General features: G+C 36.4%; 2 protein-coding genes across 7 annotated transcripts in view; one reads left to right on the forward strand and one right to left on the reverse strand.

The window, feature by feature from the left end:
• LOC131155035 (uncharacterized) overlaps window positions 1-27791 on the reverse strand; it is a 389116-nt gene that overhangs the window by 280972 nt on the left and 80353 nt on the right. The window lies entirely within an intron of this gene.
• LOC131155028 (magnesium/proton exchanger) overlaps window positions 1704-27791 on the forward strand; it is a 45567-nt gene continuing 19479 nt past the window's right edge. The window contains exons 1-4 of one of the 6 annotated variants that reach the window (XM_058107917.1): window positions 1704-2036; window positions 3382-3829; window positions 5304-5479; window positions 8032-8150. In XM_058107917.1, the coding sequence (XP_057963900.1) occupies window positions 3439-3829; window positions 5304-5479; window positions 8032-8150 (686 nt within the window). In that variant the 5' untranslated portion in view covers window positions 1704-2036; window positions 3382-3438. The other 5 variants (XM_058107913.1, XM_058107914.1, XM_058107915.1 and 2 more) reach the window with 5 other exon arrangements.

Below are 27791 nucleotides of genomic sequence, written 5' to 3' on the forward strand. Positions count from 1 at the left end.
TCATCAGTTCATTACTTAGTCATCAGAGTGATCCCCCGGATCCTCTAAACCATTCTTACTTAGTCTTTTTTAGGTGGTCAAGATCGAGGATGATTCGTGAAGGACGTTCGATTTTCAGGCAACAACAAAAAGTATTGTCATTATATTAAATGATCGGGGAAAAAATATTAATAGATGTCATAAAATAAATAATAAATAATTATTTTCAAATCTAATAATCTATTTCTATCTTAGTAGGCCAAATATCAAAAATTTCTACACCACTTTCTTATCAACTATATACTTTCATATAATTTCTATTCCATTCCCACATTATTTCACTGTTAAGCCAAACCTAGCTAACTTTAGTGATTCAATCACTTGTGTTAGATCCAAAGTGGAATTAACTTTAAAACAATAATGATTTTGAAGCACAAAGTCTATCATATAGATATGCTGCAAGTTAAAATTTAAACACTTAGTCAACTTATTTTTTTCAGTCTATTAATCATCCAATGAGTTTGGGCTACGTGATAAGAGGTAACCTCTCTCCCTTTTCATTGCCCTTCCCACTCCTTCCAAGATCTAAACCTAAAATCTCTAACATGGTAGTTTCGAATTCACAAGTTAGCTAAAAGTATTTCTACAACTTTTATTAACATTTTTTTATATAAAAATCAACCCTCCATTATATACATATCATAGGACATGTTAAGCTTTGATTATGTGCCTTTTACTAGTTGTTTATTTTTTTAATACTTATCTTTTATTTGGGAGTTTAGATTTCAGACTTTAAATTTGAATTTTTGAGGATTTATACAAAGCATAGTACCAAATTATATTAAATTTCATCAAAATCCCTACAAATTCAAATTCAAAACCTAAAATTCAGACTCCCAAAATATTGGAGGCTACCTTAAGTTTCTTAATCACGAGGTTGAATATCGAGATTTATATCGTTTTTGTATGTCTCATCTTCAGCTAGACCTTTAGGCTTTAGATTACGATTCCATGTTTTGTAAAATTTATTTTAAAAGGATCTAGATTGTGAAAAATTAATGCCAATTTTCATACCACTCTATCTATCTATTTGTTTCACTGGCTTTTGGGGGAAGAAACAAGCTCTGCTCTTATTGAAATATTTTGATCTAAGTTTCTTCATTAATTACAAGGACTTATAAGTTCTATTTAATTGGAACTTTGAAAGCATTAGAGAAAGAAAAATAATTTGACAAAGATTTCACTTTTTACATTTGGTTGTCAAGAAAAATGAGAAAGAAAATTAAAAGTATACCAAATCGAAAGCAAATATTTGATTTCACACATCATCAACGTTATTTTTTAATTTAATTGCATAGAACAAATTTTTATTTTTAATAGTATTTGATATAAATAGAAAATATGTTAGAAAATAAATTTCTTTCTTTTTTTTCTTTTTCTTCTTCTTTCTTTTTTTTTTCTTAAACAAATTTTTTGATTCAAACAAACTCATAATAAACATTTTTTATATTTTTTAATGTACAATAAGAACGTCATGTGTCACTATTTCAAAAAGCACCACCGCACATGGTGTACATTAAAAATTTCAAATAATAGCATTTAAGTTTCACATGCTAGCTAAGTTACGTAATAAGAAAGAATTAAAAATAATAGCGTTTAAGTTTCACATGCTAAATAAGTTAAATGTGAGATCTCAGATTAGGTAGGACACTGTTGGAAGAAGAAGAAGAAGAAAGGATATTTGTCTTTCAAAAAATAATACCGAATGTAGCCAACCACATGAAACATGAGTTTGTTTTATGCTTCCAATTTCTACATCTTTCACGTCTCTAATTAGTAATCACTTTTGGCACATGTTAGGATGTTCCAAATTGCAATCATGATCTGTCCCCCAAAACAATCATCAATCGCACCACTTCACGTCACTAGGCGCAGAACAGAGTGGGTTCCAGAGATTCTTTTACCCAAAATAAACGGAGCGGAGTACAGAGCAGGCTGGTCTTGTAAGGTACAGGTTCAGATTGTCTCTGCCTCCTCCCTTTGTAATTTCTATAATGGTAAGGGATCCCGTATGCTCTCAATGTATAACCCTTCTGTGTCAGTCTGTGAATCGTACTGGGGCTCTTGCGTATTTAGTTATATTTTCATGTTCGAATTGAAGATGGGTTGCTGGGTCTGGGTTTTTGGATTTTGAAAATCGAATTTTTGGAAAATGGGATGGGATTTTTGCAGCGAAAAGATGGATGTGAGTTGAATCTCTTTTTACTTTCCTTGGGAGGAGTGTTATGCTCATTTCTGGGTTACTGTAATATTGATGAAGATAGAAAATTAGAAAGAGGAAAGTGTAGGGGCTGTATTAAATTAAGAAATCATCTTTAGGCTTCTATTTATTGTAGATATGAAGTGGGATTGATAGGCGTAGCTATGATTTTTTTTTGAATCAGAAGAGCGGTGGTTTAAATTTTGGAGCTCATTTTTTTGGGTTGTTTTAATACAAATAAGTAAGGCAACCGAGGTTTGTGGTATTGGAAGGTTGCGTGTTAATTGGGTATGGGCTTAAATTTCCCAATTTGATTCTTAAAAATTTGTAGTATTTTAATCCAAGAGAAACACACACAATCAGATTGGATGGTTGGAGGATTTCATCTCCCGTTGCCTCGTGTGTTTTTTCTCAACCTTGAAATGAAAAATCTTTTGGAGCAATGGAGCTGCTGGATAATTTTCTTAAGCTGACAAATGTAGCAAATCCAATCTAGTTTATCCTTTGGCTGGGTGGATGGTGTGTGTATCATCAGTCAAAATGGAGCAGGCCAAGTTTTTGGAGCAGTATTGTCTGTAATCCACGAGAAACTCAGACAGTCAAATTGGATGGTTGGAGGATTTCTTCTCCCTTCGCCTCGTGTGTTTTTTGTTGACCTTGAAATGAAGAACTTTTTGGAGCAATGGAGTTGCTGGATAATTTTCTTGGGCTGATAAACGTGGCATATCTAATCTCGTTTATCCCTTGGCTGGTGGATAGTGTGTATCATCAGTCCAAAGAAGTCCCAAAAGAAGAGGCCACTGAGATTATATTCTTGAATTTTTGTATTGGTAATAGTTGTTCGCCATCATGCACAGAGCATATGGAATAGGCAGGCTAAACCGGCTTTGCCCAGGTCTGTCTTCATGGTGCGATATACGGTTGAGATAAATGTGAAATATATGCGTAAAGAACAATGAAATACTTTTTTTTGGAACAACGAAATAATTTTTTTGGTTAAGGCATGAGAGCGCAACTGTTTGTTGCTGGTTAATTCTTTGAATCTTGAATGTTATTAACTTTGTTTAGTGATCCTTTTCTGCATTTCATTATTTGATTTGTGGTCACAGTTTTTCACATGTATTTAATTTACTGTGCATCAGGGGATGTAACCATTTTCAGATATTAACTGCTGTTGGGTGCTTGATTGTGGATAAAAGATGGTTTTGGAACGTGATCATATTGTAAACAGTAGAGGATTTTCTGGTAGTTTGAGGCATGAAAAATGTGAAAGCTACTTTCTTTTCCATGGTGAAACTGATCTTGGCGATGCTCTACGAGCCATTTTGTATTTTCTTGGTATTGCGTACTGTTTTATTGGATTATCAGCTATAACTGCCCGATTTTTCCGGTCCATGGAAAATGTTGTCAAGCATACACGGAAGGTGGTGGAGACAGATCCTTGCACAAATACGAAGATCATTAGATATGAAAAGGTGTGGAATTATACAATTGCAGACATAACTCTTCTAGCCTTTGGGACTAGCTTCCCTCAAATATCTTTAGCTACTATTGATGCTATTCGAAACCTTGGAAATCTATATGCTGGAGGTATGCCTTACTTTTCTTTATATGTATGTATATTAGTATATATATGATTACTTACTAAAATTTCTCTGCATGGCATGCTTCATTAGTTGACATGCAATTTTTTGGCGGATCCATTACTAGCCTCCATGGTGAGAGGTTTTTCACCCCTTGTATATATGTATGTATGCATGCATGTATGTATATATACGCATATATATATATATATATATAGAGAGAGAGAGAGAGAGAGAGAGAGAGAGAGAGAGAGAGAGTGATGTACATTAATAGAAGAAGAATTTATAAGAAGAGAGGAAAGAAACAGTACAAAAGAGGATAAAAATTCTCAAGGATCTCATTACAGTATTCTGTGGCTGCATACTTTGGGTTTGACCATACTAATTTCCAGCTTGCATTTTCTTTACATCGTTAGTGGGAGAATATGAGTTAGAGAATAGGTACATGCCATGGAATGTTTTCCTTTTCTTTTTTTATTTCTTTCTTCTATTTCTTTTTTTTATTTTTATTTATAACTGCTTGAATATGGCACATCCTTAGTTAAGTGTTGTTGGTAAAAGCTTTTTTAAGCCCTGGTCTGTTGGTTTTCCTAAAAAGATGCAAGTCATGTGACCAATTAAGCAAGAAAATGTTGTTATTTTGGAAAATATTTCTGACATCCGGTAATAACCGTAATATGACATCTTCATTAATTACTATAGTAACTTCAGTTTTTTTACAGAATTAAAATGCTTTCTTTATTCCATTTCTTGTAATCTTGTGGACAACACAGGCTGGATTACAATGAGTACCCCAGTAGTGTTTGATGGCTGTTTATTTCATGGATCCCATAAATGAAACAGTAAGAGCATGACATAGTGGCTTGTAAACAAGTGAAGTAAAGAGGTTAAAGGTTTTACCATGAGAGGAATTTCTCACTGTTCCAAAAATTCTTAAAAGATTATAGAGAAAAGGAAAAAGTGTGACTCAACTATCAAAAAGTCCTGTATTAAAATGTGAAGCTATGGAATGCATGATATTGATTCCAACTCTCTATTTAGTTGTTGAAAATTGCTCTTTAGATGATCATTTTATTGGAATTAAAAGCCCCTTCCCTTTGCATGGATGTATATGTGAATGGAAAAGTATTGGGTCTAGAGTATCAGCGTTTGTTAATGCTGCTGTGGTTATGTACCTCCTGTTCATGAACCTGAACATTTCCTCTATGTTCTGGCTACTTTTCTAATGTATCAAGGTTTATCTGTCAGATTGTAGGTACACATGAGCTGCCAAAATCCTTTGGTGGGTTTGATTAATGTGTGGATACTGTGATACTTGCTTCTGGACTTTAATGGCAAGAATAATTATTCATGACTTATTTATATTATATTTTAGACATATTTGCATATTACCTGTGCATTAGTTTCCTTTTCCCAATCTGTCTTGTAATATTTATTTCATAACTGCAAGATCTTAATTTTTCCTTTTAATAAAACCTTAGGTTTGGGTCCTGGAACGCTTGTTGGTTCTGCTGCATTCGACCTATTTCCCATCCATGCTGTTTGTGTTGTTGTTCCCAAAGCTGGAGAATGCAAAAAAATATCTGATATAGGAGTTTGGCTAGTAGAGCTCTTTTGGTCTTTTTGGGCGTATATTTGGCTGTATATAATCTTAGAGGTAATTTCTTGCACTTGTTTGTTTTATGTTGGCCACAATGCATATTATGCCTGTCTTGATTTAAAAATGGTGATAGATTTATCCTTTAGCTTACAAGGCAAAAGTTTTGACATGTGTTTGAACAAATGGACTTTCATGTCTTGTATTTTGAAGAGGTTTGTGTTCATTATATTTTGGTTTCATGTAGGTCACCATACACGATGTATGACGAGACTCCCCTTTAGTTTCAAAGCAAATATTTTTCCTATTTTTCTCTGTTTCTTATTTGGCTTTTAACGGAGGTTAAGTTCATGTTTTTATGTCTCATCTCTATCTTTTTCCCTTTTCAATTATCTCATGCAATTGAACATGTGCATATGCAGATCCATAAAAATCTTGCATGTGTCATTGTGACTCACGCATATGCAACCTATGAGTGATTGTATTTTGTGTGCTGTCGTATAAAGGTCAACAGTAGAAACTTATGCTGGTTTTTTTATTTTTTAAAAATTTTCCTTCTTCCTGTGAGTGCTGTTTTTCTTCTGTGCCCATTCCTTATTTCATCCAACTAGTTTTTGGGCTTGTGCTTTGCATGGGTATAGTAGTAGTAGTAGTAATAGTTCTCTAATCACTCACAGAACTTAATAAGAAAGTACATATGCTAAAAAAATATGTAGCTTCAAGAATTACTTTGAATGTACATATTAATTTTATATATATTTTAAAGAATATGGAGGCCTTTTCATCTATTTAACATTAGAACATTTCAAATATAAAATATTACATACATACCCCTGTCTAACCATATCAGCACGCACGTATTATAAACATTCACAATTATTTCCGAGTTAAGTTAGTTAATGTATGCTTTTGATAACTCTATTTTCTTTCACTTATTACACAGCTGCAAATTAATGTCTACCTGAAATGACAAAACATTTACAATGCTTCATGTTCAAATACAGTTGTCTCTTATCAAGGGAAAATTTAATTGCACCATTATCATGTGTTTGGAATGTGGGTTTTTAGCTTTTAATTTTAAAATTTAATTGCATTGTATAATTCTTTTTAATTGTGAACTGAATGTAGATATAAAGATTAGAAAGGGCAGCTTTAGGAACAATGCACATTAAATGCGCTGTTCGGTTCATCTATTGTAGAGGAAAAGGGCTCAACTGAAAATTTGGAAATTGAGTCGGGGCAGTAGAGGGGAAAAAATGCAATACCTAGTGCACAAGGCTCTGACCCCATGTTTGGGGTCTAGGGACCTATGCAGCCTTACCTCCAAACTTAGAGAGGCTATTTCTGTGACTTGAACATGTGACCTTGAGGTTTGAGTGTAACACCCTTATCATTGGGTCAAGGCTCATCCACAATGGGGAAAAAAAAAAAGAAGAAAATTATTCAGAAATTAAACTTAATGGCCACTATGTTGCTTGCAATGAAGAGAACAATTGGAGATCGCAAAAATCAGCAAGGCTAACAAATTGGAATAAACGAAATTAGAAAGAAAAGCTCCATGCGGCTATATGTTTGGGGTATGGATCCTTTCAAAAACTAATTGTTTATCTTGCAAAATTGCATGAAATATCATGAGCATAAAATTGAAATATTATTAAAGTGTACACTTTGGCCCCATGGGTAGCCAGTGGTTCAGGGCGGGTTATGAGATTTCCTGGTAATAGGATGTCTCAGCTTTGATTCTGCACTGGGGTTGGGCCATCATGCTGGTAAGTGTGGGCCCCAGTACCTCTTCTTTATCCTTTACCTGTGATTGGGGGTTTCAGGTATCCCGAGTTTATGACGTAGGACGGTTCCAAGTAGCCCTAGTCCTATGGTTGACCCTCTTTGTAGCACACACAATATCACAATCTATGGGAAGAATTGAATTAATCAAGCATGAGCATCACAAACATATTCTAATGATCACAAGTTGTTGAGATTTTGAAAACATATATGATTTGGTTAAAAGCCCTTAGTTGATCATTTCATTCAAGTAATCAAGTTCACTTTAAAAAATGTTATATTATAAGTCTTAGATCACAAGTCCTAGCATACAAGTTAAATATCCCTAAGCATGGTACTATAAAGCATGTTCATGTTGAAAATCTAGGAAGATTCAAAGAGAATAAACAAGGTTTTTCAATCAAGGGTTCGGGTAGAGTTTCAAGGCTTACAAGGTACCTTATGGGGCTGTTTTAGATTGTCAGAAACGAGGAATTCAAGTGTTTTAAAATCAGGACTTGCAGATGAAGGAAAATGAGTGTTGTAGAAACTATTTAGAATGCATGTGCAGGGCACAGTAGCTCAAAATAATCAGAATCCTGAATATATTTAAAACAGAAATTTATGCATAGTGTGCTCTGGGACATGGGCATCAGTATGGCTTCCCATGGGGGGGTGGGGGGGGGGACTTATGTCTAGTGTATATACGTTGATATCATTAAAGTTGATAGGATTCATCAACAGAAAAAGAAAAGTTGGCATCATTATAAAATAAGTTATCAATGATAATTTGATTATGGCTGAATGTACTGAAAACTTGGTGATATGGTGATTTCTGAACTTTGCAGGTGTGGACTCCAAACGTGGTTACACTGGGGGAGGCATTCCTGACAGTGCTGCAGTTTGGATTATTGCTTGTACATGCTTATGCCCAAGATAAGCGCTGGCCCTACATATCTCTTCCTTTGTATGCATTTATTTCCCTTAACTTTTTCAGATGAAAAATTTAGTAGTTGTCATTTGTTTTTAGTAGTAAATGATGGTTGTGCTTGTCACACTAGAGCAAGACAATGACTGGTGTGGTCAGTGGAGGTGGAGAAGGGGCACAAGCATGAGTGAGAGTGAGTAATGGATGTCCAATTGGCAGCAGGGAATCAGCAAGAACATGATAGAATATTAGGCGAAAACCAAAACAAGGTGTTGAGAATGTTTAGTAAATTGGAAAAACCTGATCACCACGATATGTATCCCTCTCAATTTATAACACGTGTCACGTTCATCACAATGACCGTCATACCCTCTCTATTTCACATGCACTGATATACAACTGTAATACTAAATAAGTAATTGGTGACCGGTAACACACACCTTCAAGATGGAGTATAGATATCATATGCTCCTTGCTTGTTACAATAGATTTAACTAGAGCATCCCCAAAAGCTTTGCTGGTTGGTATTTAGACTTCAAATGAGTGGTTCCCATGAAATTCTGCACAAGTTTCTCATAAATGAAATGATAATCAACTTCAATATGTTCTGTTCTCTCATGGATGATTGGAAGATAGCATTGAGGCAATATGAATAGTAGCTTAATTATCACACACCAACTCTATAGGCTGTGATTGTGGAGAACAAAGTTCTTCCAACATGTTATTTAGGCAAACTAGTTCACCCAATTCGAGCATGGCCCTATATACTAATTTAGCATTGACCGGCCACCACAACTTTTCTTACTCTTCCATGATACCATCAACAAACACACACTACTGTTGTGTTAGAGGGTGAATAAGCCCAATTTGCATCTATATATCCTTGAACACGAGTGCGACCTCAATCATGATATAAAGCGAGCTCTCCCAGTTTTGCCTTTGAGGTATTGCAAGATACGAATGATATCATCCCAATGCCTAGAGAGTTAAGAAAATGGATGACAATACTTGTTGTGAAGATATGTTGGGAAAAGACTTCCCAAGGGATGGTTTCTCCACGCAGAATTTAGAACCCACCAATCACAAGATGGCATATTAGCACTAGGACCCACACAAGTAAGATGTATGGTTTGGTGGGGGTCCCAATGATGTGGGTCTCACATCACATTAGTGGGCAAAAAGTTAATATAACACCAAATCCTCTATGGAGTTACCATCCTTTATAAGTTTCTTAGATATATGAGGTCAAGTGACTAGGACAATTTAATTTTACAAAAAGTATTTGATATTGTCTGGTCCACCCACAATCACCCACATTTGTTAGTAGTTCTTTGTTGGGATTCATAGGTGTATGAATTGGTTTGGGTCCTAAGACAAGTCTCATCTAAAAGATCTAAAACATACTTCCTCTATGAGAATATAGTCCCCACATGTGATCTGGGTACTTCTATACGACTATAACCAAGAAGTATTTCAATAGACGCAAATCTTTAGTTTGAAATTATCTATAGAAAATGCTTTTAGTTTTTGATACCCTGATCATCATCCGTAGACACAATGTCATCAACATACACAACCAGCAAATTCCTGATAGTAGCAATATGGCAATAGGATACAAAGTGACTTACTGCACACCACTAACAGCCAACTCAAGCACTATGGCATTGAACCCACCAAACCATGATCTTTTCAACAAAAATAGGCATGAGTTCTCATGTGTCAGTAAGGCACACACCTCTTCAACCATTTCATTCCTCCATATAGGGTGGGATAAGGCTCTAAAGTTTAAACGCACGCTTAGGAAGGGAAACATTCAATGAAGTGGTAATAAAAAAGGAACATAAGGGTGAAGAGAAATCATAGTGAACAAAATTAGAGATTTGATGCAGAGTACATGTGCACTTTTCTGAACAAAGAGATAAACCAAAGGTGCAGCATTAGTGTTCGGTGGGGCCTTCCTCCATTGAGTCATTATCGTGTGACTCGTGTATACCTACAAAATGGGCATGATGAATCGACTAGAAGGATTCAACTAAGACAATGATATAGGAAGAGAATTGGGACAAGACAATAGGCTAGAATCCAAAAGACTAGGCACTAGGTAGAGAAAGGGACTCATTAAGGTTGGCAGGAATTAAGGAATTGGTATAGACTCAAAAAAGACTATAAAGACGAAGAAACCTTGGAAAATAGGCTATAAAAATGATACCCTTTTTGAGTACAAGAGTGGCCTAGAAAAATATATTTGATAAGCCTGGATTTAACTAATGAACAAAGGACATACACCTAGATATTAGCGGTGTTAAAAGGAGACACACCCAAATTTAGGGGGCTTTTGGGAAGAGAATGGATTAGGGATTTTACCACCAAGGGTAGAGGATGGGATTCTCTTAAGAAGAGAGCAGGCACTGAGCATGGCACTACTCAAAAATACTTTGGGAACATTCATCTAATATGACAGGGTGTGGGGTGACTTCAAGGATATGTCTGTTTTTCCTCTTTGTAACTCCATTTTGTTGTGGACTGGGCACAAGATGACTAATGAATAAAATTAGACTTCATCATATAGGTAGTGAATTGGGTACTGAAGTACTCCTTAGCATTACCACTAAGAAGGTAAATTAAATTGAGTCTCTATCTTGGAACGAAAGGCATAAAAAAGGTATTAAATAACTTAGAATGATCCTTTATTAGATAAAAAAAGGTCTTCCTTAAGTAGTCGTATACAAAAGTGACAAAATGTCATAACCCGACTTTGATAACTTGATTAGGATTTTAAACATTAGAATGACTAACGTGAAAGTAAGCAGCTTATAGCTTGTTTATTGACTTAGGATGCAAATGAAACACAATGATACTTTCCCAACTAATAGAAGTACGCTCAAGACTACACATAGAACCTAAAGTAGGAACCAATTATTTTCACTTGTCTAGTGAAAGATGACTGTGGTGAGTTAGTGACAATGGATTTGAAGTGGTGTAGCAGCAGTGAAGGTAGTAAAAGGAATATGGACTTAAAGTAGTTAAATGTCTGCTGTAAAGCTACAGATAGAGCAGAGAAGAAGAGAAGAAAAGAAGAAGGCAAAAGAAGAAGAGGCAGTTTTGTTGAAGCCTTATGTACAGCTCCAGGTCTGGCGTATTATATATTAATAATAATAATAATAATAATAATAGAAAGTATTAACGACAAAAAATACCCCCACTCACACAACCTAATTGCTGAAATAACATAATTTCTTCTAACATTGCCACTAAAGCTGGAGGTGTATCAATATCATCCAACCCTTGCTTGTTACAACAATTAGACAAGGTGAACTTAAATATAGGTTTTGTAAAAACATTGTCTGATTGATCCTTAAATTTCAAAAAAGGAGTCCTCACAACCTTCTTTAACACAGCACCTCTCACAGAATGAAAGTCAACTTCAATGTGCTTTGTCATCTCATGAAATACTAGATTGCTAAAGATATAAATGGTAACTTGATTATCAAAAAACATATTTGTTAAAGCTTGATATACATTGTTGGCCCATAACCTAACAGTTTAAGCTTTTAGGTAAAGTGGTAATCTAACATGGTATCAAAGCTGGTTACTAGGAGCTCCTGGGTTATAGTCTTGTTGCCCGTGTTTATTGTGTGGTGTTTTAAATTTTGTTGTATTTCCTATATTGGCTGTTATCTATCGTGTGTTTATCTCTTTACAGAGTTAGGCTGCACATGTGGGGGAGTGTTAAAGCTCGATATACATTGTTGGCCTTGGTCCACAACCTAACAACTTAAGCTTCTAGATAAAGTGGTAATCTAACAATATCCATTGGATTCGTTACCAAAAATTCCTTTTCTGACATGATAGACTTTTTAATCACATAAGCATCACTGAGAGTATGAGCCGTAGCTTCATATTTTGCTTTATCACTAGATCTTGCTATAGTAATTTGTTTCTTGCTAAGCAGGTGACTAGATTACCTCCCATGAATGTACAAGATCCATTAATAGACCTTTGATCATCAACAAAGTTAGCTCAATTTGCATCAGAGTATCCCATGATCTCACAATTTTTATTACATTTATATATCAAACTTTTGCTAGGAGAGAGTCTTTGAGATGCCACAATCCTACAAATAACATCCCATTGTGGTTGTTTGAGATTTTCCATAAATATGATTCACCACCCCCACCGCAAAAGATACGTAAGTCTAGTGACAATCAAGTAGGTCAACTTGCCAATCAATTCCCTATATCGACGTTTGTCTTCAAAGTCCAATCCAACATCCTTGGACAGCTGAGATACACTCAACTTTTTCCTACATCGTATAATCTTAGTACCAAGAAAGCGACGAAGAGTGCCCGAGTCCTTGATTTGAGATTTAGCTTGAAGCCATTGCCTAAAAAATTTGCAATCCTACAACAACAACAATAAAACCAAGCCTTAAGTCCCACTATGTGGGGTCGGCTATATGAATCATTTTTCGCCAATTTATGCGATCATGGGCCATTTCTTTTGATAAATTCAGGGTTATTAAATCCTTACTCACTATCTCCTTTCAAGTTATTTTAGGTTTACTCCTACCGCTTCTACTGCCCCCCACAGTAACTAACTCACTCTTCCTCATAGGTGCACTATGTGGCCTACGTTGCTAGTGTTCGTAATGATGATATCATAAACATAAACTACTAGAAGTACCACACCCATCTCCTTTTTGCGGTCAAAGACTAAATGATTAGAATTGCACTAGATAAAGTGAAAAATAGAGATCACCACTCTAAATTTGTCAAACTAGGCTTGAGGAAACTACTTAAAAGGTTAGTCATTAAATGGTCGTATGCAACTTACATGCTTTATCATCCCCCTGTGAGCAACATACCCAAGAGGTTGCTCCATGCCTTCTTCTGCAAAATCCATACAAAAAGGCATTCTTCACATCCAACTGGTTGAGTACCAATCAAAATTAATTGCTAGCAAAATCAACACATGAACATAATTTAGTTGAGCAATAAGAGAGAAGGTCTTAAAATAATCAATACCATATATTCGGGTGCATTCCTTGGCAACGATAGCCTTAAACCGTTCAATAGAGCTGTTAGGAAGATATTTAATGGTGTAGACCCAACGACATTTAACCATCTTCTTACCAAGGGGAATATCCACCAAGTCTTATGTCCCTCGAGTGGTCAAGAAATCCATTTCTACATCCATTGCATGGTTCCACCCCATGTTAGCAAGTTTTTCAACTTGCAAAGGAGGGACAAAAATAGAGGAAATAGATGAGGCAAAAGAATACATAGGACTAGGAAGGTGAAGAACTAAAACATAATGAGCAATAATATAAGAAACTAAGGAATGTTGACTGCATGTTTGAGTACCTTTCTGGCAAGCAATGGGCAAATCCAAGTTACACTAGGATGGATCTCCAAAACTAGAATTCGAAATAATGATGGGCTGAAGAGACGTACATGGTGGCAATGATGTCTATGCTTTCTTTTCGTCATTTATAAACCTTCAATTGTTTTTTTGGGTTTGGATTTAATGGGTTTGGAAGAGGAGCATAAGATTTTTGGAGAGGGATAACGGAAGGAAACAGAGGATTAGCACATGTAGGGGAATCAAAACTCGTTGAACTCAAAATAGATTAATCTAAGGAGGGGGCACTAGAGAAATAAAGTGTTCCCTAAAAAGGGTGACATTTACACTAACTTAATTTCCTACAAGCGCGGGGATCATAACATTTATAACCTTTCTGAGTCCTCAAGTACTGGAAAAACACACATTTAATAGCACGCGGAGAGAACTTGTCCTTTACAATATGTGGAACATGAACAAAACATGTGCAATCCCAAAGGCATGAGGCAAGATAATGAACATGGTTGTTTTTGGATACACGATGGAGAAGGGAATTTTTTCCCTTTGAGCACTGGAGGGCATCCTATTAAGCAGAATACATGTTGTAAGAAGAGCATCAATCCAAAAGGTTTTAGGAACAGGCTTATGAAGGAGGAGAGATCGTGCTATCTCAAGTAAATGCCTATTTTTTCTTTCAGCTCCCCCGTTTTGCTTAGGGGTCTGTAGGCATAATGTTTGATAAATAATCCCTTTGGCCAAGCAAAAAGATTGAAGCTTATTTTTGAACGAATTCAAGTGCATTATCATATTGAAATATTTTAATTCCAATTTGTAATTGAGTTTTTATTTCTTGATAAGAATTAAGAAAATTCATTCAAAATTCAAACCTATTTTTTGACAAAAAGAATCTAGGTCATACGTTTAAAAATCATCGACAAAGGACACATTATATGGATGACCAATCAAATTTTAACTTTACATGGACCCCAAATATTTGAATGAATAAGAGAAAACAATGATTTACCTATGAGACTCAATTCTAGACGGGAAAGATGTGCTAACATGCTTTCCTAACTGACATGTAATAAACTGAAAAAATGAGAAACAAATTTGAACATGGAAAAACTTGTTGTAGCTTTTGAAGGGATGGATGACTCAAGTGAGTGTGCCATTGATCAAGAGAACCACCATGTATAGTAATTGGAGAAGTGATATGACAAGAATTGGATTGACCACCACCACCATCGAAATAGTACAAGCTGTTCTTCTAAAGCCCTCCACCAATCCTCTCATTTGTTTGGAGATCCTAAATAACACAATAAAAAGGAAATGAGGTCATAAATTTTTTTTGAGATTTTGTTAATTGACTAGGTGATAATAGGTTTAGGCACGTATAAGTTAGAGGAAAAGGGCATGGAAGGAAACGAGAGAATATTGCCACCACCAAAAATCAGTGTATGTGTAATCGAATCATCAGCAAGAGTAATCTTGAGTGTTAAAGTAGTGGGTTCCAATGACTGAAATAAATTGGCACCAGCTATTATATGGGAGGAGGCACTAGAATCAGTAACTTAGGGTGAAGAGGATGAATGAAGAGACATGAAGCTTAGTTGTACTTGAATGGGCAACAGTCATATTAGATGTAGAAGAATGGGATTTGGAGTTGTTGAACCATGTGGACAAGATTGTTATAACTCCTCTTAGGACACATAGATGATGTACTCAACTCCCTCATGGAGTGGGATAGGTGCACTTGAACTTTCAACAGTGGAACCACCCTCAGCAAGAGACCTATAGGCCCAAGTTGGTTTCCTATGGGATCCCAATAGCAATAAAAAATATGGTTTTGCTTGCCACAATGTGTGCAAATTCAAGAATTTCCTTGATGGGCTTGTGCTGATATCCTTTTCCTTCCAAACCCCTTATCCTCCAACACTTACTTTATCGCAGTTTGAGGTGGTGCTAAACATGCTGAATTGTCACAGGAAGAAGCTTGAGGAGAAGACTAAGAGCCATCTTTCATGATCCGTTCGAGTTTGGAGACTAAGGATAATACAACAAATACTTGGACTTCCCTTTTGTGTTAATACACAGATGGACTACATGAGACCACCGCATGTAGTTGGAGGATTCAACCAATTTTATGGTTGTGATTTGTATGTTAACAATATTAGCTGAAGTTGTCTTTGTAGAGGCCATCAAAACTACCCCCTATACACTACAAATCAGCACACAATAGAATCGAGATTAGGATTGGCAAGTACAATGATTGAGAAAATAAGTGAATAATAGAAAAGAATACAAGAGAATTGACATAAGATTTACGTGGTTTGGCTTATAGCCTACATCCACGAGAGAAGATGACAAAAGAATTTCACTATTGGAAAGAGATAGAATACAAGGGCATCTAAGATGTTATGCTCTCTGACACACTTTCCAAAGACCCTCTCCAAAGACCCAAAGAGGCACCTATATATAAACTCTATCAGGAATAACTTCCTCTTATAACAAATTAATTTTCCCTTAAATCAGGGTTGCAAATTAGCTCTCCTTGAGGTCAACTCTTAAATTTTTTTTCTTCTAACACAAAAAAACTCGTCTTTTATGAGAGAATAAACTTTCAATTTATTACAAATAACTCCTATCTTGAATGAGAGATTTATTGTGAAGCATGAATGCATTAACTAAGGCATGGGAAGATAAGTAACTCCTCTCTTGAATGAGAGATTAAATAAGAGATTTATTGTGCAGCATTCATATGAGCATTCATATGAGGCTGGTCCATCATTAACAAATCTGCCCCTCCAGTCACATATGGATGATAATTTTCTTCTTTCTTCTTCTCCATCTTATGCCCCCATAGGCATATTTCACGAACTGAACTTTCCAATCAAGTCCAAGCAATGCTTGAACTTAGCCAATGCTAGAGACTTTGTCAAAATATTTACAGGATTATCAATAGTACTAATTTTCTTTACAATAATTTTCCTTTGTGAAATAACATCACGAACAAAATAATACCTGACAATTTAGTGTTTTAAAACGTGAAGGCATAAGGCGAGGCGTTATACCCTTGATAAGGCGAGGTGTAAGCCTCAAGGCGTTGAGGCATAAGCCTTTTAAGAATTTAATTTTTATTAAAAAGATATATAAATAAATTATAAAATTAAACTTTATATAAATTTTATTTTAATAAAATTTATTGTATAGTTTTAAACCCTTAATAACTTAAAAGTGGGGCTAAACCGCTCAAGTCAGTACTTCAAGTCTAGATCTCAGCATATGTGTGCTTTTCTTCGTTGAAAAGAGCCATGTGTCCCTAACATATATATATATATATATAAACTCCACAGCAGATCCCAATCCCACATCTCTCCAATCTGTCAAGTCCTTGACATGGAGAGAGATCACCCAAGAAGATAAAGTTGCTAGAGTAGGAAGATTTGGAGTCGATTGATCATCAGAAACGTTGTCGAAGGTCGTGAGAGAGGATCGTTCTTCAATGGAAGCTTCATTACAGAGAGACAAAAGGTTGGAGGGAGTCGTTGAAGACAGATGAAATGCTGGACAAAAGAAGAACTCTACACAAGCCAAGAGGCTGTAGGGGGTTGCCGGAGAGAGACAAGAGGTCAGAAGGGGTCGTTGGAGATAGACAAAAGGCTGGAGGGAGTTGTTGGAGAGAGATGAAAGGCTGGAGGGAGTTGTTAAAGACAGATGAAAGGCTGGAAGAGAGAAGATCTCTGCACAAGAGCTTTAGTCATTGAGAAGGGGGTTGAAGCTCATCAAGCCCTAACAGATCCTCTTATTTGTTTTTTTTTTTGAATATTCTAAACATTATTATGTTTGCTCCAAAAAGGTTTAAGTATTCCAATTTGAGGCATAAAAATCGTGCCTTTTGGCTTGAGGCATACACCTCATCCCCATAGGTGAACACATTTTAGGAGTCTCACATTTTAAGTTACGCCTTAGGGCGTTTTGTGTCCAAAACGCATCAAGGCGTGTCTTGAGGCTCAACTCAGGAACGCCTTTTAAAACACTGCCTGACATTAATATGTTTTGTTCTTTCATGAAACATTTGATCCTTATTCAAATGAACAATACTCTGGCTATCACAATGAACTATAATTTTTTCCCAATAAGATGTAAGCTCACAAATCAAACCCCTTAACCATATAGCTTCTTTGACTGCCTTCATTATGGCCATGTATTTTGCTTCGATAGTGGATAATGAAACAACATGTTGTAGGCCTGCCCTCCAACTTACGACAGATCCTTTGAGAGTGAAAACATAGCCAATAATAGATCTTCTCTTGTCGAGATCCCCAGCAAAATTTGAATCAACATAACCAATAGCGCTATGTTTTCCAAATACTAAACAAGTATCAAAAGCACCTCTTAGATATTGAAGTATCCATTTTACTGCTTTCCAATGCTCTTTACCTTGATTAGCCATGCAGGTGCTGACAACACTAATGGCATGTGAGACAGGTGCAAATCATAGCATACATTAGACTTCCAGCTGCACTAGAATAAGGAACATGTGGCATGTAATCACTTTCTTGTCTGATTATGGAGACAAAACAGCTGATAGTTGGAAATGAGCAGTAAGTGGAGTGCTAGCTGGTTTGGTATTTGTCATTCCAAAACGCTCTAGAACTTTGTCAACATATTTCTTTTGTGTCAAGGACAAACAAACCTTTTTGATTCTTGTAAATTTTCATGCCAATAATCTTCTTTGCTACTCCTAATTATTTCATTTTGAATTCCTTAACAAGCTTGTTGATCTTGGTTTTATCTTTAGAAGCAATAAGCATGTCATCAACATAAAACAATAAGTTAATAAAAGAGTCATTATTATGTTTTTTGAAGTACACACAACTATCACGCTTGCTCTTTGAATAGTCATTGTTCAACATAAACGAGTTGAACCTTTTATACCACTAACGAGGAGATTGCTTCAATACATATAACGATTTTTTAATAAACAAACGTGGTCTTCTTTTCCATCAATAATAAAAACTTCAGGCTAACGCATGAAAATCTTTTCCTTAAATTTACCATGCAGAAAAGTTGTTTTAACATCAAGTTGTTCCATTTCCAAATCATGCATAGTGGTGAGAGATAATAACGCACGTATAGAGGCATGTTTAACAATAGAAGAGAAAACTTCATTAAAATCTACTCCAGTTATTTGATTATAACCTTTAGCAACTAACCGTGCCTTATACCTTGCATCCTTAACTCTTGGAATAACGTGTTTTTTCTTGAAGACCCATTTGCAACTTACAATCTTTTTCCCCTTGGGAGGCTTTACTAATTCCCAAGCACGATTCTTGTGTAAAGACTCAAATCTCATCTTGCATAGCCACTAACCACTTAGTGGAATCAACATAAGAAATTTCTTCTGAACATGTTAATAGGTTCTCCAAATTCATTGGTTTCTTGTGCAACTGCAAAAGCATAACCAATACGATTAGAATGACAAAAATGTACAATATTACTATACCTTGAAGATAATTTTATCTCTTGATGGGGATCGGCATGCTCTACCTATGTCGTTTTCAGATGTTATAACACGTGGACGATCACCGAAGTCCACATTTCCTTTGCCGACATGCTAACACGTGGACGACCTCCGAAAGTCCACCATAATTAAATCTGTTTTGCAAGAACTCATAAATTGATGTGCAAATTTCTCTATCAAAACTTTCCCATCTTCAAATGGGTTGAACACAAAAGTTGTGGGAAATTTTGTTAGCTTTTTTTTTTATACCAAGATAGCTTTATTTGAAGCTTTATAGCAAAAATTATGCCCCAAATACTGAAGGGTGTTCACAGCTGAAATTATCCATCAACAATTCGCAGATTTTCCCGAGTCTCGACCAGGGTGTGACCAGGACAGTATTAGGTGCGACCAAGTCACCTGCACACTGAAAAATTCCTGAGAACTTCGACCAGGAGTGCGACCAGGAGCCTTGGGGGTGCAACCTAGTCGAAAATACCGTCATCTGAGTACCAAAACAAGCGAGCTCGAGTCCTAGATGGCCCCACACGGATTAAGCTTCTTTTTTACTTCTATTTAATGTGTAATATTGCAAGACAACTTGCTTGCATGTGCTTAGTAACTTGTTAGGGTCTTTAATGAGTTTGTAAGTTGTGAGCATTTAAGTCTTGTGTCTCCCATGCTTGTATGGGAAGTGCTAGTTGTATTGTCCCCCATCCTAGCTTAGTTAGTTATTGCTTGTCTTTCACTTCCCCATGCTAAAGTCTATAAATATGTCCTGTATCATTGTAAGAAGCATCCAGAGAGAATATATTGTTATTGAATTAAAAGACTTTGTCTTTGTGAAGCTTGTTTAAGCTTTGTTCTGATCCTTGTGATTGAGCGGTGAGACGCTACAATTGTTCTCCTTGGAGATCAGGTGGTGTGAGACCACTAGTTATCCAATGACTCCATTCATATCCCATTTTCACGACATCCCATCGATCACCCACACGGCCACCACCAAGTTACACCCAAGGCCAACAATCCACCATTCCATTGCAACATACATATTACATTTCAAAGTTTGCACGAAGGACTTCAGGAGAGTTCTATCTTGTGTATAATATCGTCAATTCAACCATCATTTTGATTGGTAAATTCAGCATTCATTTGGATCATTACATACTTACAATAGTTCCAATTCCCCTCCATTACATTGTTGCATTAATCTCGGTGTTTCAAAGCTTGTTCCAAGGAATTTTCTGGCATGGTCTAAGACTTGTGTTGAACAACGTCAAGTCATCCAAACAATTCTCTTGGTAATTTTAGTACTTGTGTTTGAATCCTTGCTATATATTGTAAACCCTTGCTTATATTGAAGCCTTTGCTGGAAATATGAAATTTCATATTTGATAAGCCCTTTGAATCCATAAGATTGCAATATTGATACTTGCTGGTTTAAAATCAGTTGTGGGAATATTGCTTGCTAACAATAGAACTTAAATTCTTGAAATTTTGAATAACATATTTTTTGTATATAACTTGATTCCTTTGTGAAAGAACTCTTGGGACTTATTTCTGAACAACATCATACACCGTTTAAAAATTCAACATGTGAAATGAAGCTTGATTTATTGTGTTTATGTTTAGTTAATTGAGTTCTTAAATGAAGCTGTCTTGAGTGTATATGCTTGTGTGAGGGTTGAAACCGTAGGACACAGGTCGACCATTCCCGTCCTACATCATCTCATTTCTAGGCCTGTGTTTGGCGATGCTATAAGATTCTTCAGGGACATCTCTTCTACTTGACTAGTGTTTTTAACTGAGTCAGTCTGACTAGGAGTAGTCTCCTGCAAAGGGATAGTGTCATCTTCTATCTCCACTGTCTTAATGTTATTCTTGACTTGGTTTATTTCTGCAATAGTGTCTTTCTCCTTCTTTGGGTTAAACTTTACTATTTCATAAAAAATAACGTGTTTACTGATAATAAACTTGGGTGACTTGGAATCAAGACACCAAAGTTTTTAACCCTTCACCCTAGTTGCATAACCAAGAAAAATACATTTTTTGGCCCTTGGCTCTAATTTCCCTTCTCTAATATTTATATTTATCTTTCAATTAAGATAAGGGAGGAACGACTCAGATGGTATGGACACTTGCTACGTAGGCCGCATAGTGCACCGGTGAGGAAGAGTGAGTTAGTTACTGTTGGGGGTAGTAGAAGGGGTAGAGGTAGACCTAAAATAACTTGGGAGGAGATGGTGAGTAAGGATTTAACATCCCTCAATCTATCAAAAGAAATGGTCCATGATCGCATAAATTGGCGGAATAGGATTCATATAGCCGAACCCACCTAGTGGGACTTAAGGCTCGGTTTTGTTGTTGTGGTTTAATATGCTTATAGGCAGGACACCCAAAAATTTTCAGATTAGAATAATCAACAGATTTACTAGACCATACCTTCTCTAGGGTCTTGAACTCTAAAGTTGAGTTTGGAGAATGATTTATTAAATGGAAAGCAATAGAAATAGCCTTTGTCTAGAAATCCCTTAATAAATCAGCAATTGAGAGCATACAACGAGCTCTCTCCAGGAGGGTTCTGTTCATGCGTTCAGCCACTCCATTTTGTTTTGGGGTATGTCTAGCCGTCTTATACTTGATAATGCCTTCATTTTTTCAAAATTCTTCAATTTCGAATGAGCAAAATCCCAATCCATTATCAATTATGAATTGCTTCACCTTCTTTTCGATTTGTTCCTTAATTATTGCTTTCCATTGCTTGAAATATTTGAACACTTCGTTCTTATGCTTCAAAAAGAACACCTAGACCTTTCTTGAGTGGTCATCAATGAAGGTAAGTATGTATGGAGCTCCACCTTTAGAAGGAACACGTGAGGCTCCCCAACAATCAGAAAGTATATAGTCTAGAGTACCTTTGGTTCTGTTGATGCTAGAGTTGAAAGTGACTCTCTTCAGCTTTCCAAACACACAATATTAGTAGAGTTCCATCTTGCCTGTACTTTTTCCACAAAGAAAACCTCTTCTTCTCGGTGGTGATAGCCCTTTCTTGCTTATTTGTCCCAACCTCATATGGCATAATTTTGTAATATCAGAATCTGGCATAGAGGATTAAGCAGCACATGAAACTATAGCACCTTGCAAGACATATAAATTAGGAGGTAATTTCTTTGCCTTTAGAATAATAAGAACACCTTTGCTGACTTTCATAACTCCACCTTCAATGGAGTACTTTTACCCTTTGGAATCAAGGGCTCCAAGAGAAACAAGATTCTTCTTCAAATCTAGAACGTGCCAAACTCCAGTGAGAGTTCTTATCACACCATCACACATTTTGATATGTACCATTCCAATCCCAGCAGTCCTACAAGCTGCATTATTGCCCATCAATACAATCCCACTAGAAATTGATTCATATGAGGAAAACCAATCTTTATTGGGACGCTATGAAACCAGCATGCTGAATCCATCGCCCAATGATCTTTAAAGCATGGATCACTGATAGGGCAAAGAACAAATTCAACACCTTTGGATTTATTATTGGCAACATTTGTCTTAGCCTCTTTCTCTTTTCTTTTTCTTTTTTGGATTTTGGCCTTGTTTGTTCTCTTCATTCTTGTTCTTCAACTTGTAGCAGACGCTTTGATGTGCCCTTTCTGTTTGCAGTAATTGCAAATTTTATTTGCATGTCTTGATCTCGATTTGAATCTGGATCTGAATTTTTTTCCATGGTCCTGCCCTTGGCTACCAAAGCATCTCCCTGTCTTTCACTATTATTTCCTGTAATATGTTTCTTACGCAAGTCTTCAGAGAATAATGAAGCTTTAACATCCTTTAAAGAAATGGTGTCTCTACCAAATAAGAAGGTTTCTCTAAAATGCTTGTATGAAAGGGTTAAGGAACATATAACAATAAAAGGGCTTGATTTTCTTCTCCAATTTTGACATCAATTGAATTCAAATATGGAATGATGTATTGATTTCATCAACGTGAGTTTTCATAAACATACCTTTTGCCATCTGCAACATGTACAAGCGGTGTTTCAAATATAACTTGTCGGTGAGGTACTTTGTCATGTATAGCAACTACAATTTAAACCATGAATTAGTAGTGGTCTTTTTTGAGAGGACATATCTCAGAATAGTGTCTGAAAGCCATAACTATATTGCTGTCAAAGCTTTGTCATCCATCTCCTCCTTCTAATCAGTTGTCAAAATACTCAACATTTTCTCTTTTCCCAGCAATGCTTTTACCAAACACTTTTGGGTCAAGACAGCACATATTTTAACTTGCCAAAGATTAAAACTGCTCAAACCATCAAATTTCTCAATGTCGTACAATGTCAAAACATTAGGAACCTTGCTTTGGTACCACTTGTTAGGATTGGCAAGTACCACAATTGAAAAAATAAGTCAATAATAAAAAAGGAAATGCAAGAGAATTGACATAAGATTTACGTGGTTCAGCTTATAGCCTACATCCACAGGAGAAGATGACAAGAGAACTTCATTATTGAGAAGAGATAGAATACAAGAGCATCTAAAGATGTTATGCTCTTTGACACAGTTTCCAAAGACCCACAAAAGCACCTATATATATGCCCCGTCAAGAATAACTCCCTCTCATATCAAATTAATTCTCCCTCAAATTAGGGATGAAAATTTACTCTCCTTGAGGTCAACTCTTTAATTTTCTTTCTTCCAATAATAATAATAATAATAATAATAAAAACTCTTCTCTTTAATAAGAGAATAAACTCTCAATTTATATAACAGATAACACCTATCTTGAATGAGAGATTTATTATGAACCATGAATGCATTGACCAAGGCATGAGAAGACAAGTAGCTCTTCTCTTGAATGAGAGATTTATTATGAAGCATTCATTTGGGGCTGGCGCAAGTATTCATATGGGGCGGACAAGTAACTCTTGAATGAGATATTTATTATGAAACATTCATATGGGGCTGGTCCATCATTAACAATCGGGAATGAATAACACAGCTACCATGGAGAATCAGGCAGCACACACAAGCACACCAGCACTTCAGAACTTCAAGAGGTAACTCTTACCATAAAACTGAAGTTGGAATCCTACAAGGAATTACTTTACACAGTAGAAGGCAGATAGCAACAAGCACCCAGGCACTAAATAAATGACATGGCAGCACAGCAACTGCAGGAATTATTGCTGGAAGCAAGTAGATGCGAGTGCGGAGTCCTTGAACACCAATCTGTACCTGCTGGCAGTAGCTAGACGTGAATACTGAGTCATTGAACACTAATTGAAACCACCGGAAACTTATACAAGATTGCAAGAAAGCAAGCAATCATGAACATACAGAATTAAAACAACTTCATCATGCCAACACCAGCCAGCGCCAGTAGTATACCTGAAACAGATAACTGCTTCACATCAGCAAACCACCACAAACACACAGCATCCTACGAAGGATGCTGCACAGCCAAACTGCGATTTTGAAAAAGGGTCCCTAAATGGCTCTCAAACCAACCAGAAAACTAGATTTGAGAACTAATTAGGGGAAGAGCAGGAAAATAGCCAAAAAAGTGTGTCCAGAGGAACAGATCCGACAAATCAGATTTAGAGTGGATTAATGCTTTGATACCATGTTGTAAAGCTAGATACAGCAGAGAAGAAGAAAGCAAAAGAAGAAGAGGCAGCAGTTTTTTTGCTGGAGCCTTATGCAAAAATCCAGGTCTGACCTCTTATATATTAATAAAAAGTCTTAAGGACAAAAATACCTCCACTGTACACAACTTAATTGCTGTAATAACATACTCTCTCCTAACAAAGTCCACTGCTTTATGTGCTTCGCCAATCCGTCTTGTTTGTCTTCAAATCCTGGATGACAATGGAGTGAAGAAAGAATGTTATAGGACAATTCATGTATTTTGTAATCTTTCTAGCTGACATAAGATTAAGGGAAAACTTGAGAATATGCAAAATAGATGGAGTAGGATTTACTGCCCTCATTCCTTTATTGGTAGTAGCGAGCCCATCAACAACAGTAACATGAAATAAATTTTCAAAATACTGGGGGGTGGGAAAGAAATTGGTTATACCCATTAAATGGCTAGTAGCAACTAAATCTATAATCCGAGGATTCGTGAGAGAGATACTAGATGACAAGCAAGGTGTAGGATTAACATAGATGCAATAGGAAGAGAGGCTTGTAAGGATGCTTGATACTGAAGGAGCTTCGATGCTATTCATTTGAAATAAATACTCCATTCCATTTGCTGAACCAATAAGAATGCAATTTTTGGTGGCTGCACTAGTGATACCTGGGGATTTACTATGAAGATCCCAAAACTTATCAATTGTAGGACCTCCTCCTCCACAATGATCTCATTTGCTTGGAGAACCTCTACCAAGTCCATCCCTTCCATAGTTCTACTTGAACTACCCCAATAACTTTTGCTACTACCTAGTTAATAACCAGAGAAACCTTGTGTGACTAAAGCACTCTTCTTGGATCTAGAGGTCAAAACTGAAACATATGTGCTGGAAGAAGCATGAAGGATGCGGGAATAAATGTTAGCAAAGGATGTCAACTTTGCACTGCCATGAATGATCAATCTAGGACTAGACTCGCTAGGACCCAATGCTTTTGCATCTCGCAAACATCAAGTATTATAAGTTGCACAATGTTGAGTTCCTTGTGGATGCGCTTCATGTCTGCAAAGTACTCAGGGGAGAGACCGTACATACAAGTAATGTTATTGGAATATAAGATTCTGACATAATCCCAAATCTCCTTGCTTATATTTGGATGTGTGCACATGTGTATTCCACTACAGAGAGACAGTCAATGCATTTTTCTAAACTGTACTTTTTTTCATTGGCATCATTGGGCCTGAGCCGAAACAAGTGTTTAGATTGTCAGATAGATCTTAAAAGCCCTAGATTATTGTACATAATTCTATCCATTCAAATTCTCTATTATTACTTGTGGCAATCAATAAGAGAATATGCTTTTGGGAATCACAAACACAGTAATATAGTGATGCAAGACCAATTAGCATTGGATGCAGGAAAATAAGAAAAAATAACAGGGAGATAAATAAGAGAGGGAGGGGGGGAGAGAGTAAAAATGAAGGCAAAACTCCACAATCTTTAGAAAATAATATCAAATGCTAACTTCCAGGAGTAATATCCAATCTCTAAAAAATAGACCATTACATAAATGTAAAGTATTTAAATCATAAAAACCCTCTATTATGTCTATGCCTATGGTAGACATAATGATATTTTTGAGTCTGAACCCCATTGATTCCCTTGCGGTGCGAAAACTTGCCTCTAGCGGGGAAAAAATGATGCAACTCATCCTTGGCAATCATCTACAACATCCTTGTGTGGATGCAACTTGATTGTTTTTAGAATGGTTTCGACATGTTGTGTAGAAGAGGGTGGAAGAGGTGGAAGAGTTGAAGTAGAATTGATGGAGGAACCACTCCAAAAGGTGAGATATTTCGATGCACAAAAGGGGGCTCAAAGGTGCCTTAGTTAGGGGTTAAGTCCTCACTATTGAAAAGTAGGACTAATGATTATATTGGATAGTAGTTCAAGCATAAACACATTAGGGCCCAAAGGATGAAGAATGCAAAAAGGACTAGAAGCACAAACATGTAACTTCTTGAAAGAAAGCTTGGGGTAGCATTTAGGGTGAATATGTACCATCATAGTCACCCTCATTAAACTCAACATTCCTATGATGAGCATGAGCAGCTAGCTTATATTGTGCAATTCTCATAGCAACCTTTCGTCTAATATCGGCATGAGGGTCACAAATATGTTGCAGAAAAGGCTCTATGTTGCATCAAGTGGCAAGGGGATAAGGTAAACAAGGTGGCAAGGGGAATAACCATGGGCAATTTCAAAAAGGAGTCATTCCCAATTCACTGATTTTTTTTTTTTTTGCAAACTTTTCAGCAAATGAGAACAATTCCCAAGTTCCAAGCTTACCCTCCACTATGCACCTAAGTAAGTCATCCAAACTACAATCACTAGGTGATTGAAATATATGACAAACTCCTCCTGGGGTAGAAGATAATACCTCCAATGCCTAAGTGCCTATACCACAACATAGGACTCTGTGATATGTGGTATATTTCAAATTTGCATCATTTAATTACTTGCTAAAGTAGGCGAAAGGGTGCCTCTCTTGACTTAACCAGCCAACACCTATTTGAGATGCATTATATGAAACCTCCAAGACTTCAGAGAAACAATCTGATAAAACAGGTGCAAGACTTCTTAAGCTTTATCTCCTAGAAAGCTTTGCAGCAGCTGTAGACCATAGAATCCCCCTTTTTAGACAATAAGTGATAGAGCCATGATGGTGCTAAAGTTCCTAATGAACTACTTGTAAAAGGTGGCTAGCCCATCAAAGTTGCAACATCTGAAATGGATTTTGGCTTTTGTTTGGCCAATATAGCTTTCCCTTAAGATAAGCAGAATGCCTAGTGTTGACATGACAACCTAAGAAAATGACTTGAGTTTGAAGGAAGGAACATTTCTTAAGGTTACCATACATGTTAGCAAGCCTAAGAGTAATTAAAACCGCATGAAGATGGTCCAAGTGTTCCCCTCTAGATTCACTACCAATCAAGATGTCATCAAAATAGATCAAAAGGAACTTACCTAGAAAAAAACAAAGCAGTTCCGCCATGACACTCATAAACATGCATTAGACAATCTCGAAGGCATGAAATCCACTTATTAAGACAATCTTGGGTCTTGAAAGCAATCGTCCCCTCATCCCTAGGTTGTATCCTGATTGGGTGATATCTTCTACATAGATCCAATTTTGAAT

This window comes from Malania oleifera, chromosome 5 (assembly GCF_029873635.1).
Source record: "Malania oleifera isolate guangnan ecotype guangnan chromosome 5, ASM2987363v1, whole genome shotgun sequence".
Taxonomy (NCBI): Eukaryota; Viridiplantae; Streptophyta; class Magnoliopsida; order Santalales; family Ximeniaceae; genus Malania; species Malania oleifera.